Source organism: Mastigoproctus giganteus, chromosome 4, assembly GCF_048544385.1.
Source record: "Mastigoproctus giganteus isolate SK-2022 chromosome 4, ASM4854438v1, whole genome shotgun sequence".
Classification (NCBI taxonomy): Eukaryota; Metazoa; Arthropoda; class Arachnida; order Uropygi; family Thelyphonidae; genus Mastigoproctus; species Mastigoproctus giganteus.
Genome location: NC_143578.1, coordinates 162,776,683 through 162,794,727, shown reverse-complemented (window position 1 = coordinate 162,794,727; position 18,045 = coordinate 162,776,683). Strand labels below are relative to the sequence as shown.

Sequence of the window (18,045 nt, the reverse complement as noted above, 5' to 3'; positions counted from 1 at the left end):
TGACATATTCAAAGCTGTGCTGACTTCTTGCTGGTATATACGGATGGTTCCAAATCTCTTTCAACTGTTGGAGCAGCAGCAGCACTGCTATCATATCAGCTTCTCTTCCACCTGAGTATAGCAATTTTTCAGCAGAACTGTATGCAATACAATTAGCTCTAGAAAATTTGGCTCTACACCCATCTGCAAAATATATAGTTTACGCTGGCTCTCTCGGCTTAATTAGAGCAATGCAGAATCCCTCTCAAAAGAATCATCATATTTTAATGAGAATCAGGAGTCAGCTATTGCAAATTGATCACCATCAACAACTAGTGAAGTTTTGCTGGATTCCGACACATTCAGGCATAAAAGGAAATGAACTGGCTGTTATATCTGCTAAAAATCCATCAACCTTAGACTTAACCACTGTCTTCATTCCAGCTTCTGATTATAATAGCATAATTCAAACAGCTTACCATGCACAGTGGACAGAGCTATGACATAAAGAAACAAATAAACTTTTCCAATTTGAAACAGTACCCAAAATTATGGCACTCATACACTCAAACAGTTTGGCAAGAAGAAGTGGTACTCGCACGGATTAGAATAGGGCATACCCATCTGACTCACCTCCATTTACTCACTGGCGATGATCCTCCTCAGTGTTCACACTGCTCTGAACATCTAACAGTCAAACATATTTTGATTGACTGTCCACACTATCAACCACATCATACTTCAAAATCTGGCTAATCTTCAAGAACCGTTGACATCATATCATAGGAGAGGACGCAAATATTAAGGAACTTTTTTGCTTTTTGAAACAAATTGGAGTGTATAATCTTTTATGAATAGGTTTCAGAACTGAAATGAATTTGAACTGCTACGTTCTTAATTATTTTCTGATATAACTACGAATAGGCGCACTATAGCCATAGCAGCTAATGCGCCAATAAACAACCATGCCACACACATACCACGCTTAAGGCTGAAAATTTTACTTCTTGACTTCTGTTAAATTTTATTTCCTAAGATAATTCAGTGAGTGTGATTTCTTTGAGTTTATTGATTGTCACTGGGGTTGCAAAAGTTACCCTCCAAATCAAGAATTTTCATTGCAAATAGCACTCATGTTGCACTGGTTGTTTTATAGCATTGGTATGGTGCTTCTGAGAGTGGAAGTGATCCATTAAATAGTTTATAAAGCTTTTATACTTTCTAAACCATAACCAGCAATTCCTAACATTTTAGCTTTGAAGATAGATTTTTATTCTTGCACTGCCGATCATCTCTATGAAATATCTTTCACATATGCAGTTTGTTGATATTAAATCTTATTTAATTTGGTATTTTCTAACATTTGAAGGATTTTAAGAAATTGAAACTTTTTTCAGACCAAAATATGCACCTGCTGAGAGTAGTGAGGAAGAAAGTGAGGATGAATTCCCATTTGAACGTCGTCAGCAAGCCCAAGCTCCTGAACCTTATCCTGTTGATGTTGAAGCAGAAAAATTAGATCCTAGATTGCGTCGGTTACAGAAGCGTGAACATGAATATGATGAGGAGGATAGGTAAGTTGTATTTGTAAACTTTTAATAGACACATCTATTTTTTTTTTTTTTTTCTTTGTTTAATGAATCTTTTATTTTAAAGTGTTAAAGATGACAGTTATTTATAATAAGTAAGCTTAACATAGCTTGCAACAGAAAATAAGCTTAAGCTTATTTCTTACTACAAGGATAATTTATAAATTTCTTAATACAAAAAGTGCTTTTCTTTTATTTCTCTTAATGTGCTTGTTAAGGCATGTGCTTTTATCTATCTTTTATGTAGAATATTGGACAATGTATCTTTTATGTAGAATATTCGATGATATATCTTTTATTTAAAATATTGCTCCTTTACTACAGAAATCTAATGTACCTTTGCCTTCTAAGCCTTAGTGTTTTTAAACATGCAGGTGGTAGATGACTTTCATCAACCGGTGAAATACCACCACTTTGCTTATTGGAGGCTTGAAGTGGTGAAACCCATGTTTAGTCTCTAGAGCAAAGTTTCCGGCATCCCCCTCCCCCCATACTTCTCCTTCAACCCATGCACGGTACTAAGTACTATAGGTTTTGATACCTTTCGTGTTTGGGGTTTTCATAAAAAAAAAAAAAAAAAACAGAATAATTGTTTGGATGATTTTGTCATTTCATGATTTGCTATTAATTGTGGTGTTAATTTTTTACATTATATTAATATAGTGTAATGTTTCTAAACATTTATATGCTGTAGAATGACATTTTAGTATAGAATATTTAGCGTAATTTAATGTGCTATATTAAAGTACCTAAAATTATTGTAGAAACAATGTTTTGTTCCTCATGTTTATCACTTTATTGACTTAAGTATGTAGATCTTTGAATCCAGCTACCAGACAGCAAATTGATATGAAGCCTTCCACTGCCAATCAACAAGAAAGAGGACACTATTCAAACAACTTCTTCAACCTTCCTCAAACCAAGAGAATTTTGAGTAAAAGGGAAGGCACACTTGCACTAACCAAAATTATTATGCTTGTCTCTTCAGTTCACAAAATTCTCCAGCTAGTTTAAAGACAGGTTATCTAAATTGTCAAGTTCATCCATATATATCCCAAAACCTATGAAGACGTTTTAAATGCCAAAATTTTGAACATTTGCAGACAGTATACTGAGGATTGACAATATGTGCCAACTGGGGACAAAAGAACACATCCATACTGCTTGTCCTATACAAACCCCCACAGAGTCCAAATGGTGAAGTTAATCGCACTGCTTACTCAAAAGACCATTAAACAAGGAAAAAGGAGAAAAAAAATGCAGAAATATAAAACTTCCAAAAGATTTTTCACTTCCAAAATATATTTGGAAGTGAAAAATCAGTTTCCATTAAATACTATCGCATGCTCATATGTGCCAGCACTTCAACAGCCAAAACTAAAAACAGTTGCAATTCAAATTGAAATTTTACTTCCCATGAAAACTTCAATTGCCAACTGGACTTGTCCAGTCTTATCTTCAACACAAACACCTGTGTTGCCATTTTCAAGTAAAGCCACAATATTCACTGTCCTATCAAATACAATCCCAACACAGTCTCTGAGTACAAAATGCAATGATTTTGAAACAAAAGGTAAAAAACAGTCTCACTATAACTATATGGGTATTGATGATAATGTAAATCAAGATGATTTGGTTCTGGAATTACATGCTAAAGACAGCAGATTCAGATTGTCCTATGTTTCCCAAAAAAGAGAAAGAAAAGATTGAGTGAGAGAAACGGACCACTCATCAGAAGCAAACAGAAACAAACTCTAAACCCGAGTAAGGCATACACTTATTCAGTGTAACTGTTGAAGTTTCCAAAGTATCCTAGACTACATTCATGATCCAAATGAAGCACTGTAGAGGTTTCCAAAGGAACATAGATTACATTTGCGATCTTATTGTCTTCAAGAAATGAATTTAACTTCAAGGGTAAATGCCACAGTGAAAGGCATTGGATCACTTGTAATGGAGTATCTATTTTAGTTGATTCCACGGTTCCCTCTAAACATATTGCTCTACAGATGCATTTGGAAGTAGTTGCAGTTTGCAACGTGATTTACCCACCACTAACATTATTATCACTATACTTTCCTTTGGACCATTGCTATGCATATGAGGACCTTGAAGATCTACTACAACTACACCCTTCTTTCTGCATTTTGGGTGACTGAAATGTTCACCATTCTATCATGAGATCTTACATCCTACAGATGCAAGAGGATCTTATAATAGAATGGTGGGCATTTAAGTCCTAAATCTGACACTCCTAAATAATGGTAGTCTCACTTATATTTTCCTACTGCTACAAACTCAGCCATTGACGTATCTTTTGCCAATCCTGTATCCGTTTTTTGATTGAGAAAAATCTGAAGAACCATTAAACAGTGATGCTCTGTATAGTGAGTTTTCAGAAATTGCCCAGTTTGACATAAGGTTGTCATTTCCAAATCCATAGACAAGACTATAACAAGAATATAGCAAGTCAGTTGCTAATGGTAGCAAAAGATATTATCTCAACAATATCCATAAGACAACACAAATGTACTACATATTTGGAGAACAAAAAATGCAACATAGCAAAAAAAGAGAAAATAAAAATGGTTGTAGTCACAACATGGTTGTGACTGCAACCATTTGAAAAAACAAATTAATTGCAAATCTTTTTGTATACTAGCTCAAATAATACACTGGAATGGACAGGATATTATTATTATCCAATTACATGGCAACACAAATACAGCCGTTTCCCGACTTACGTAAAACTTGACTTATGGAAATTCGACTTTACACAAGTTTTTGCCAGCGGGTGAAAACTTGAAAAAAAATTGTGGAAACGTATTTTGCATCCCGTGGGAATAAATGAGGGGTATCATGAAAATATCGTATTGTGAACCCAATAACATGCCGACCGGGCTAGCCAAGTGGGTAAAGTACCTGCCCAGCAACCCAAAGGTCGCGGGTTCAATTCCCGCCTCGGGCTTGGATCAAAGTACTGCAAAAACCTTGGGAGGTGCAATATGGCCACAGAAGCCGATGCGCCAACAACTACCAAATCAAATCAAAACCCAATAACACATTTTTTTTGGTAATTTTTCCAAGACCTTGGAAGTTGAAATTTTCACTATATAACTAAGCTATTTATCTCTCTAAAAGGTCATTTTTATAATGGAATTTGCACTACACTTTCATTGTTATGATAAATTCCGTTATAAGAATTAATTTTTAACGCCTTTTGATGTTTTTCTAAAACACATTTCTGGAGGTCACTACCATAAAACAAAAACAATTTGCACTTTCCAGTTTATTGGGCTTTTCTGTTAGCGCAATCTATTATAAATGGGTAGTGAACTTGATCTTATTGCATTTGCGATAATACTGATACTGGAATTCTGTGAGTTTTTACATTACGGTATTATGGCGAAATGAGTTCCCCTTCACTGAAATCTTCAATCATATAAAAAACATAAATAAATTTTCAGAACCTTCTCTTCATTCCTATTTACTTATTACAATGGTGAAGGGAAAGCGACCAACGGAAAGTGCAAGTGCTGACAGTGCTAGGAAACAAAACAAAATTGATTTAGAAATGAAGATTATTAATTAAGAAGTATGAAGCTGGACAAACTTTGTCATCTATTGCAAGGAATTAGGTCTCGCTGCTTCAACAGTGAATACTATTTTAAGGGATAGTGTGTGTATAAAAGAACATGTTAAAGAATCAATGCATTTAAGATCAACAGTGATCACAAAACAACATTCAGGTGCTATATCAAAGATGGAAAAGGAATTAAATAATATGGATGGAAAATCTGATTCAGAAGCAAGTGCCCTTGAGTCCAATGACCATTCAAGCAAAAGCAAGAAGTATTTATGAAGATATTAAGGACAAGTACGGCAAACCACAAGCCAAGTTAGTAGCAAGCAATGGGTGGTTTAATAGGTTCAAGCATCACGCTGGTTTTCAAATATGCGGTGAAGTCGGAAAAAACCCCTTCTAAATATCCACAGCCCTTAACCGTATTCCCGTTCGCTGGGGTACGTTCCAGCCCCAAATGGGTTCAGCAAGTTAATTCTATAATTTTTACTCTAATTTCAGAGCTGAAACTCGCTATAGTTGGAGCCAGAACTGTTTTCTTGAATTTTCCCACTTCAATTTTCAAAACCTTCTATTGAATTTCACGCAAACGACAAAAATGTGACATCAGGTGTGCATTTTTTTAGGCCTTTTTCTGTTATTTTTCTAACCCCACCCTAATTAACCTATGGTTTATGAAACCCGAAACTTGATTCGTTTGTTTGTTTTGGAGCGGGAGTTTCTGTTTACAGAGCGAAATTGTTTTCGTGGAGCAAGGTGTGAAAGAGAAGCCATTGATTGCGTCACACCACCTGTACAGCTACATCGAGAAGGGAAAGTAAGGAATGAAAATAAGACAACGCAAGCTACTGTTATTGACGTAAGAAGCGATAAAGCGAAACAGTAGCAACAACTGTTTTTGTAAGGCGAAAAGATCGTATTTCCTTTCTTCAACGTGTATTGCACCTACTAACAGAAAATTCATATTTTAGAAACGGAAAAAACGGATGTAAAACTGATAACACTGCAATGCGCATTTGATAAAAAAAAAAAGAAAGAAAAAAGTTTACTTTATTGTAATTGTTTTGAGGAAACAAAATCGGAACAGCAGTATCCTGGGTTTGATCTTCTAACAAAAGTTAGAGAAAATATTTCTATTTGTAGCTGCGTTATAAACTTCGAAAACTGGTGCATCAAAGGAAAGAAAAAAAAAAAAATCATCCGCTATGAATAACGGGTTATTTCTTGAAATGTGTATTCTTCACAAAACTGCAATATTTTCTAACAATACAAAGCTAACAGATTGCGATTAAAGGCTGCTCAAAAAGTATCGTTAGAAGATATTTGCTTGTTGCGCTTTGATGTCATCACAAAGGGGAAAATTCTGTTTTAGTTCAGAAGCCGAATAAATTCACTATCCACGGTCATAAAGCTGTTCTGAGCTGCAATAAACAGATAAACCCCCGCTGAAAAATAGACTTACTCCCCATCACTTTTCTTGTTTTACTGTGGTTTTTGGCAGATGAGTCGGTGACTGCTAAATGCTGTGCGGTTTCTTGTATTCTCTCTCTCTCTATTTCGGGATCTCTGACCGTGTGGTCATCACGGAATATAAACAGAAAATTTGTTTGTCGGAATGCTGCCCACCAATTATCAACTCTTTTACCGACCTTCTAATGTATGCTGTGTTCAAATAATCCACTTCACGAAATTCGAAAGTGCTACATCAATTAGGAGCAAAAACGGTTTCCCCCAACATAAGGAATTACTTTATAGGTATAATAAAGGACGCTACTAATGATTTTACTGACTGGAAGGAAGTGTCCACAATAAAACATCAATTAGGAGCAAAAACGGTTTCCCCCAACATAAGGAATTACTTTATAGGTATAATAAAGGACGACTACTGATGATTTTACTGACTGGAAGTGTCCACAATAAAACTTCTGTACAAGGCGAAACCATGCGGTCACTCAAAGGATAAGCATTCAAGGATAAGCAATACAGCAATGTTTGAAATTTATAATGCAGTTCACTAGCTAATATTTCCAGAGGAATTATTCTGAATTTTTTCTCAAATGAGCACCAGACCTAAATCGGACTAATTAGTACTTCCACAACCTAGGATGAACTGACTAATTAGAACTTCAGCATCTGTGATGAAACATCATGCACGCCGATATCGTTGGCTACAGCAATAATGTAAAGAAACGAAGCAAAATATTGTAATAGAGCTATAAAGCAAAATAATGTTAGAAAGTAAAAATGCAAAATATTGTTCTCTAAAACAATCGCAGTTTTGGCATCCTAGGATGAAGCTGACTTAGAGCTGCAATGCTATTTTTTTTATTATTTTTATTTATTTTTTTTATTTATTATTTTTTTTGTGTGTGTTTTTGTATGGGCGGCTCCTAGAACAAAAGTTCATCTCTGCCGCTTTGCTCTGTTCAGTTTTTACGCACTGTCAAGGTAAGGCCAGTGTATGTCGTCAAAAACAAAAAGAAAAAAAAAAATCATCCCGCATAGGAATATCCCATGTTGGATGAAGACATGAAAAGGAAGGCAAGAGAGAGAGAGAGAGAGAAAAAAGTTTTTCATCCCCACGGGAGAAAGTGACAGGAAAGAAAAACTGTGTTTGTGAGCTTATGTGTGTGTTCTGTATTGTGATGTTGTGTTTTGGCATTTTGGCTACCTGGAAGCAGTGATCACCTGGATGACTGCCTCCAGGTACTCGTCCCTAGGAGGAGGGCAAAGCCTCCCCTACTATCTGCATGCCCTCCTCCTCCTCCCTGGGGAACGAGTTTCCCAGGGAGGAAAGAAAAACTTATATAAGATGAAGAGAGGGAAGGAGAAAAGAGGAGGAGAACTATCCCGATCCAGGAAAGCCCCAATCTGGGATGGATTGCTAGAACAACACAAGAAAAAAAATATTTTTTAAAATAATAAAATAAATAAATAATAATAATAAATTTAAAAAAAAAAAAAATAATAAATAAAATAAATAAATAATGTTAGAAAGTAAAAATGCAAAATATTGTTCACTAAAACAATTGCAGTTTCGGCATCCTAGGATGAAGCTGACTTAGAGCTGCAATGCTATTTTTTTTATTATTTTTATTTATTATTTTTTTTGTGTGTGTTTTAGTATGGGCGTCTCCTAGAACAAAAGTTCATCTCCGCCTCTTTGCTCTGTTCAGTTTTTATGCACTGTCAAGGTAAGGCCAGTGTGTGTCGTCAAAAAAAAAAAAAAAAAAAAATCATCCTGCATAGGAATATCCCATATTGGATGAAGACAGATGAAAAGGAAGGCAAGAGAGAGAGAGAAAAAAGTTTTTCATCTGGACCTTTGACAATCTCTTGGCCTTCTCCCCACCAAAAGGGTATTTTTTATTTCTCTCTCTCTCTCTCTCTTTCTCTCTCTCTCTCTCTCCCCCCCCCCCAGGGTCGGACTAGAAAGGGTGGACTCCCTCCTAAGGAGTTTTTTTTTCCTCAAGTGAAAGAAGGGAATTGGAAATTTCATGAAAATGAACCCTGTTTTTCTTCATTCTGTGAACGGCTACTCTGTCAGTGCAAGAGAAGTGACTTTATTACAGTTGCAGCTGAGAATGGAATTCAAGCATTGAAACACATGACATTTAATGGTGAATTTTTCGGGCATTGTGTGATAATAAAAATTCAATTTTTCTCTTGAAATTTTTTGATGGTATCAAATGCATATCAAGGAAATATTGAAGTATTCAATAACAATTACTTACAATTTCCCAATCCCTCACTACGAGTAACAGATTGTTCTCACAATCTGTTACTAGCAGCACATTTTTTTTTCCCCCGTTTGTACACCAGGTAAGATGCATGTGAAGTTCCTTCGACATCAGTTTTCGAAGTTTATAATGCAGCTATGAATAGAAATATTTTCTTGAAAGTTCGTAAGAAGATCAAATATACATCTGTGAAACTGCTGTTCCGATTTAGTCCTCTAAAAACAATTACAATAAAGCAAACTTTTTTTTTTTTTTATGAAATGCGCATTGTAGTCATCAGTTTTAGTTTTTTTTTCTTTTGTTTTCCTTCCGTTTCCAGTATGGCTTCCAATAGATGAATTTCCTTGATTTTTTGTTAGTAGATAATACATATTGAAGAAAGGAAATGCAATATTTTAGTTTTTCAAAACCAATTTGTTGCAATTCTTTCATACAACCGTTACCAAAAACAGGAAAGCAAACTGTTGTGAGAGAGCCATGCAAAATAGCGTTCGCAAGTAATGATATTCAACTGTTTGTTTTCCACGAAAGTTGTTTACAATTTTATTTTCTCCTTGGATCACCTTGGTAACGCTAATGATGTAAGCTTGACCAGTCAATTATCTCTTCTCGTGTGTTGATTCGTTTTAGCCAGAGGCGCCGAGTAGAGGCGTGAATTTTTGAACTAATGATGTAATGCGTTTTATTTTCAAAGCTTGGATCTTGTTTTGTCGACATCAAAATTTAATAAATTGAAATGTGATCGTACATTTTTGCTGTTTTAGAGTGAATTAATAGTTTTTGCTGAGCGCTAAAGGTAGGAAATTAAAGAATATACTTCTGTTTATGTATATCGAGAGTTTCAATTTTGTACATTGAGTAGAAATTATGGAAATTATTAGTTTTATTCAGGGGGGGACAACTTTTTAGTGAGGGGTTAAAATTAGTCTTAAAATAGGGCGGACCAGGCTTGGGTTAACTTCTGCAGTGGCGTGCTTATCAACTGGAGAGTTCATTCTGGCAAAAATGCTCAAAAAGGTAAAACATGGTGACATTACACCTGTCTCCCCTCTCTTTTTATAATTTTGAACTTTTTTGTAATTTTGTACACTTGTAATTTTTCCTATGCATGAGATAAAAAAAAAAGTTTAATAAATAATTCTATTTACATGTTCATTGAACATTTCTTTTTTGCTCATTCAAATTTGCGAGTGCTGCATAAGCATTTAGGGAAATTCCGACTTATGTAGAGTTCTGCGGAATGCAATTCTTACGTAAATCAGGAAGTGGCTGTAGCACTTGCCTTTCCCAAACCAGGGAAAGCTTATTTCAATCCAGAACACAACTTTGCAAAGCCAGATCATTCCTGGACGTTACAATAAAAGCAGAGGCCAATATACAAAATACCTTCCATTGAACACCTTATTATAATCTGTCTTGACGCTGAAAAGGCTTTCAATACAACGTGGCATTATGGCATACTACAAGATCTTTATGGTGTGAGAGACCATCTTCCAAAATTAATTCAAAACTTCCTAAGCCATAGAAAACCTTTCAGGTCAGCTATCAAAATACTTTATCCAAAACACATGCACAAGAAGAGAGTTACCAGAGATTGGTCCTCACAGCGACTTTCTTTATGATCAGAATTGATTTGAATATAATAAAGCACTCAAGATCTACATTAGCATTATTATGTTTATTTCCAAATTGGAAATATGTACAGGCTGGCTTTGATTAATGCGATTAATTTGTCCCCTGAGTGCATCACACAAAACGGAAATGCATTAATCAAATATCATAATAATCAATAGGAAAAATTATAATTGGTCCTTCACCTTCAGAGATGTCCATAAAGAATTTTTAAAATACCTGTAAAATAACTTTTTAACTGTATACCACGTAAAAGATAATGAAAATAATTATAGAATTAAATATTTATTGCATAAAACAGCAGTTTCCAAACTGCTGTTTTATGCAATATATTAAATTGCGGAATATTTTAGTTGCGGAATATTTTAAATTTTCAAGGGAAACACGGCAATACTCGATATCTGTTGGACACTGAGCGAACTACTAGCTCGAGGTTAGTTCACAGTTTTGGCATTACTTATTAAGTTGTTTGGACCTAACTGCTTAATAAACGGAACTGTTAGGGCATTTCTTTTGGCCAAGGGGCACCGTGAAAAAATTACTGAGCCACTAAGGGCACTGTGAACCAAGAAAGTTTGGGAACCTCTGGCATTAAATAGACAATGAAGAAACTATTTATTATGGAAATATTTGAACAGTGTTGCCATTCGTTTTTTAAATTAGTCAATCTGATAGCCAACAACAATATTCTCTAGTCCCTGGCGAAATAAATATCACAGATAACCTCAAAGATTTCATGTAGTTCTTTTACCGTTACCTCCTTTGCAGTAACATTTTCATCTGGCTCATTTAAAAAATTTTTTATTTATTTATTTTTATTTTTTTTTTTTTGCATTTAAAACTTTGAATTTTTAAATGCAAGTCTGCAAGTGACTTCATTAGTGGGAGACAAACAAGTAACACGTCTTCTTCTGATGGTTGATGGAACACACTGAGGTGGACAGTGGGCAAATGGTTGTTTATTGCCTGTCCAATGTATGGTAAGCTTAGTGTGCAATTCAAATCTTTTACAATTATCACATAAAAAAAAGACAGCATTAACTGGAAATTTGCATCGTGTAAAGTGAAAAGTGGTATAATTTTTTCAAATAGTGGTAACTGAAAAACACATTAATCGAACATGTGTTATGAGAGGCCTGGTTGTACATAATGAGGGTCAAAAATGTTCTTTTGACCACAGTGATCTTTTGTGGCAGTGATATTGCAAACACATCTGTCACTGTAGAAGTGGTAAAAAATATCATGAAACATTTAACCCCCCATTATGTACATATTTACAATTCGAAAGTACTAACATTGGTTTTGAGTGCCTTATTTTCTTCAGACAACATAGTTTACCCACACATCATGCCACTCAAGGAATAGCAAAGATCAGAATTTACTCCATAACTAAAAATATACCAGACACAGTTGAAAAATATTTGTATGCAGATGACCTTGCCCTATCATGCCAGAATATGCATGTGAATTACCGGCAGCTGCAAGAAGCAATAAACAAAATAAAAATATGGATCAGGAACAATGGTTACAGGATATAAAAAGGAAAACAACTGCAGTTCACTTCCGCATAAAATGCAGAATCCAGCCTGAACCTGATAGCAGATTAGAAAACCAGCCAATCCATCTTATAAATAATGTCTGCTTCTCTTAACCCTTGACAGTAAACTTAACTTTTTGGAGCATGTCAAATATCTCTGCACAGCCTAAATAAGTCAACATTCTCAGAGTAATATCTGAAATGACACGGGGAACTGACTTTTGCACACTGTCACACTTATACTGTGCAATGATCAGATATAGACTGGATTATGGTGCCCCTGTCTACAACTCTGGTAGAACTAGTATTTTGCAGTGTCTGGACTCCATATATAATAGTGCTTAACACATTGCTTTAGGAGCTTGTAGAACATCACCTATGTGTGCAGCATATATGCTTCTGCATATAAGCTCCTGGCTCTGAACCTACCTTCACCTCTGGAGACAAATGCTTTTAGTGACCTGTGCTGCAAACATTAAATTTTTAATAAACACCCTACATAGCAATATCATTTCGGTCCACATTGGGATAAGCTATATAGCAGTGTTTCCCAATCTTTTTCGAGTTGTGATCCCCTTTTATAATAGCCAAGTAACCTGCGACCCCTGCCACATTTGCATAAAAAGGCATTTTTAATAGGGTAAAGAAAACACATTAAAACTAGATTTTTCAGAATATAATTCTAACCTAATATTTAATGTGATGGTTGTACTTGCATCTGGGCAACCAGTTTCAGAATTCATGACTGAGTGTTTGTTTAAGCCAACCTCATGTCATTCTCAACATTCAAGTCTGTTCCTTGCCTTTGTTTTGATACGAAGAAGCGTTGAAAATCCACTTGCAGAGATATGTAGAGGCAAATGGAAGTAAAACTCAAAAGACAAGCATGGTGACATTTGAATATGACAGATACATAGCACACCAGAACTGAGTCAGTAATTTTTCATAAAACAAATTACGTGCCAAGGAATCATTCCGCAGATCCAAGAATTCATCCTGTACTTCATCGGGATTGCTGGCTACATTCGGGGAAGCAGAGAATGGGGTTTGTCCCAGTGCAGCCTTCTTCTGTAAGCTCAGGAAAGTACCGCTGAAATTCCCTCCAGCAGAAGAATTCCATCAGAATTCAGTATACTCAACCCATTAAAGGTCTTATATGCCTCAATCAGATCACCTTGCAGGTGCCTAGTTTCCAGCCACTGCAATTTGCAGAACTTAAGCCTTTCTTGGTAAGAGAACCTCTTCGTTCCCCTCACCAATCTTGTTGATCTTCTCTGTACACACTCAAGCAACTCTACATCCTTCCTGTATGCAGTATTCAAGGCGTGGCCTGATCATTGCCTTATACAAAGGGATAATCACCTCTTTGTTTGCTCAGTGTTTGCTCAGATCATGTTAATTAAATTATTACTGTATGGATGAAATCCTTTATTGCACACTCCATTTTAAAATCTTGTCCTTTATCTTGAACTTGTTTTTCCAATAAATGTGCTAAGCCTGTTCAAGATAAGAACGTTGCAATTGGCTTGCATTGAAATTTCTAGATTCATTTTCTGCCTACACTAAAGCTCACAACAATTGTATAGCAGTTATTAATCAGTCCAAACTATATTTTGAACAGGTTAAGAGTAGAAAACTGGCTTCTTTGTCCAAATGGTAGCCAAGCATTCTTGGCTCTTGCCAAAGCTGTTGGCCACAACTTTTGCACATCTATATTCCCACTTCTCTTAAAACCTGATGGTTCTGTTGCCTTCTCAGTCCAACTTGCCATAACTAAAGCCACCTTGCTAGCATCCTACTTTTCTCTAACTCCTATATTGATGATTTTGGTAAACCACCTCCTACCATTCCCAATACACTCAACCCAATGCAACTTGTGGTATTCCGTAAAAAGGATGTTAGAAGAATTTTGAACAGTTTTAATGCCATAAAAGCTCCAGGTCCTGACAGTATTCCTCCACTTGTTTTCAAAACCTGTGCTGCTGAATGTACCCCTGTTCTGTTTCAGCTTTTTACACTTTCTTATTCCACTGATGTTTTCCCTTTTGCTTGGAAATTTGCTCATATACAGCCAGAAGTAATGGAGAAATCCATTAACCACCAACACCTAAGCTGTCTGAAACCTTCCATCTGATCAGTGATTGCCAAAATGGCTTCAGTTAGTGTCGATTCACTGGTGATATTCTGGCTTACGTTACCCATCTGTGGGCAAATTAAGTGAAAAAGTTTGGTGAAACTTACCCAATCTTGACATTTCAAAGGCTTTTGAGCCGGCTGGGCTAGCCAGGTGGGTAAAGTGCCTACCTGGCAACCCAAAGGTCGTGGGTTCGAATCCCGCCTCGGGCTTGGATCAAAGTACTGCAAAAACCTTGGGAGGTGCATTATGGCCAGAAGTCAGTGCGCCAACAACTACAAAAAAAAAAAAAAAAAAAAGCTTTTGATTGTGTTTGGCATAAAGATCTAAACAAGCTTCCCTCTTGTGGTGTGCCAATGGTTTTTTGCAATTGCTATTCAGTTTTCTCTCTGACTACTTGCTGTGGATATACAGTAGATGATTCTGTCTTTTAACTTCCCCCACTAATGCTGACATTCCCCAAGGTTCAGTTCTTTCTCCCATTCTTTTCCTCTTGTATATAAAACCTTCTTCCATTGAGTCGAAATCCTATCCATAGTTTTGCTGATGATAACGCATTGCATCCATCCTGTTTGAGAAACCTTGCCCTGTCCAAACAGCTTTAACTTCATGATTGCTGAAATGCTGATTTCCAGGTTGCAAAGTTAATTAGTTAATTTCAATCCTTCTAAAACTGTCTGTTCTGTCTTGTATTTCACAAGGAGTCTACTACTACTATGCTTATATTTGATGATACTCAGATTTCTAGACAAGATCACATATGTCTGTTAGGTATACTCTGACTTCTAAACTCTCTTGGCATAAGCACATCACAAATATTGCTTTCTTTGAATCTGAAAAACTGGGTTTCCTTTTTTTCCCTTGGCATTACATTTCTTCTAAACAACAACTCACTCTGTACAAAGCTCAAATCCACTCTATCATGGAATTTTTTTCCCACAACAGGTGTGGTACCCCGAAAATCTCTTTCATGCTTCTAGACTCCATTCAAAAGAGGGCAGTCAGGTTAAGTAACATCCCATCTCTTATGAAGTCTCTCTGCTCTGTCTCACAGATATTTTCTTTCTGCTGCATGCCTTCTCTATAGCTACTTCCATGGGCACCCTTTTTTGGAATTAATTTCTGTAATTCTCCCTCTTGTTATTACAAACCAGTCCAAACACATTCTGCAACCTGTCAACATCCATTTACTGTCCAACTTCAAATTCACAGAACCAACTTCTCTTTTTCCTTATTTATCATTTCAACTTACATTTTCTGGAAAGCCTTCCTTCATATGATTACCTGAAAATAACAATCTGCAGAAATTCAAATCTAATGTCAACAAGTATCTTCTGTCTCCTCAACCTTCAACCCATGCATTGTACTAAATACTGTAGGTTCTAATACCTTTTGTTTGGGGATTTCAAAAAAGATATATCAAAATTAGCACTTCCCTCCCAAGAATATTTAGATTAAAAATACTTCTGTATATCATATATGATGATTTATACTTAAGAGTTCTGATATGGTTTAAAAAATCAATATGCTCTTTCAACAGATATGCCAGTGCATTTCCATGCTTCAGTTATCATATGGTTTAGCCTGTGTGAGAAATAATTCATTCCCATGTTTCAGCATAATGAGCATTCAAATAAACCTTCACAGATTGAAAAATCTGACCCAGACGTCTGAAAATTAATCAAGGTGTATTCTTTTACTAAGCAGAAAAAACTGGCATGTTTGGGGAAAACGTTACATAAATGTGACCATTCATAATCAATTTGATGCCAACAAGGAGTTGTGATTTTAGAAGTAACATAACTTTGAAGAATGAGCATGTATATATCCTATTAAAGATTTCAAATAGAGTTTCAGACATTGAGCATTCTGAAGTGTTTCCTGTGAAAAGAAAGATGTAATTTTAAGAATTAGGCAGTGGGAAGCAACAGACAGTATATAGTAATATTATTATTATTACTAGCCACATAGTGCAAGGAAGCCTGAGGCTTATGCTGCACCAGCCAAAAAAAAAAAAAAAAAAATTCCCAAGTTACCCTGAGAGAGAGAGAGAGAGAGAAGTAGAAGGAAATCACCAAGAAAGAGAAGAATGATGATATCCAGCTCAGGGTTTGCTGAGCTGGATATCATCATTCCCATACTCACCAGATGTGAGCCCCCCGGGGACTATTATGTATCATTGCTAAGTGCAAAAAATTGTAATTGCACTATTCTACAGAGACTTCCTAATTATTTTTTTTCTCTTAAAATATATGGATCTGAATCAGAGCTGCATTGTATTTGAGTAAATGTTATATAACTTGTATTGGAACCTTTCTGGTCATATTTCTTCTTTTTTTTTTATATAGAAATTCTAACACTGTTCTTCATTCTAATAAGATTTAGGCTTTTCAGTTAGTGAGTATATTTTTTAAAAATATTAAAGTTATTGCATTATCCAGCAGATTGTGTAATTATATAACTGTAATTTAATATTAATTTTCATCTTTTACTATGGAGATAACAGATTTTATATGTTATCCAAACTTAAAATAAATTTTTGACTTGTCTATTCAGAAAATTAGATTCAGTGTATTTCCATTATACAGTGAAGTGAGTTTTTGCTGTATTATTCCTGTTTTTTTAGCTTTAGTAATCAATTACTTATATCAAATTGAGTGTTTATGAAAAATTTAAAAAATAATAATAAAACTTATAGGATTGAACGTCATCGACATATTCATGAACCTGAAGTGCTAGCTAGAGGGGAAGAGGAGGAAGGTGAGGAAGTGGAAGTGGAACATGTAAGACCATGGAGAGAGGAAGAAGAAAGCAGTGATGAAGAAGAACTGGAGGAAGATGTAAGTAATTTTATATATATATGGAAGTATTTCAGTGCTTGTTAATAGCTTTTAATTTGTTAAATAATGATAATAATTTACTGAGTTCTAAATATGCTCTCAAATTTAGAGTTATTAATATTGAGTAAGCCACGTAATTAATCAGATGCCATAATTTTTTACAAACAGTTAACCTGATACTAGATGAATGAGGGATGGTGGGAGAGAGAGAGAGAGAGAGAGAGAGAGAGAGAGAGAGAGAGAGAGAGAGAGAGAGAGAGAGAGAGAGAGAGAGAGAGAGAGAGAAAGTAGTAATTTATTAAAGAATATTAATTTGCACATGCTTTTCTCCATTTTTGGATTGCTTGAGTAGCCTCCGTGCAAAGCCATATCTGTGCACTATTATTGGATGAAAAATCAGGATAACTTTATATTCTGTGACATGCATTTTTGACAAAATTTGTAGAGAGATACAGCCTTACTAATAAATGAATAAAATAGGAGCAATAGTAACAAAGTAGTGGCAGTGACCAGTGATAATGAATTGAAACAATTTTTATGTGCCAGTAGAATAATATGGAAGGACAGTATGGAATATACTTTCCTTCAACAACTGTGCTGGTCTCATGTTTAGTGCAAGGCTGTGTACCAATAACACTAAGCAACAAATCTCATTCCCCCATAACAACTGACCAGCTTTTGAAGAACCTTGAAAGTGTTTTTCACAAGCTGAAGGACATTGCCATGTGTGTTAGTATTTTTAGTATTAGTAATGGCCACATGGTGCAAGAAAGTCAATGGCTTATGCTGCACCAGCCAAAAAAAAAAAAAAAAAATCCGAACAAAACAATGATAAAAAAAAAATAATAATAATAATAATAATTAATAAAAAAAAAAGGAAATTAAACCTATCATCCTATGCGCTTCCCTTACCCGAAAGTACTATCCAGATGACCTTTGAATTTCCCCAAACTGTCGGCCTCTACCACCCATGAAGGCAACTTATTCCAGTAATTTATAACTCGCTGGCTA

The 18,045-nt window shown here is 35.4% G+C and overlaps 1 protein-coding gene across 1 annotated transcript in view; it reads left to right on the top strand.

Annotated features, from left to right (window-relative positions):
- The window catches only part of Mfap1 (Microfibril-associated protein 1), an 82,011-nt gene that overhangs the window by 13,792 nt on the left and 50,174 nt on the right, over window positions 1-18,045 (top strand). Inside the window, exons 3-4 of the mRNA XM_090371855.1 lie at window positions 1,377-1,553; window positions 16,893-17,034. Coding sequence (XP_090227981.1) covers window positions 1,377-1,553; window positions 16,893-17,034 — 319 coding nt within the window. The remainder of the gene's footprint in view (window positions 1-1,376; window positions 1,554-16,892; window positions 17,035-18,045) is intronic.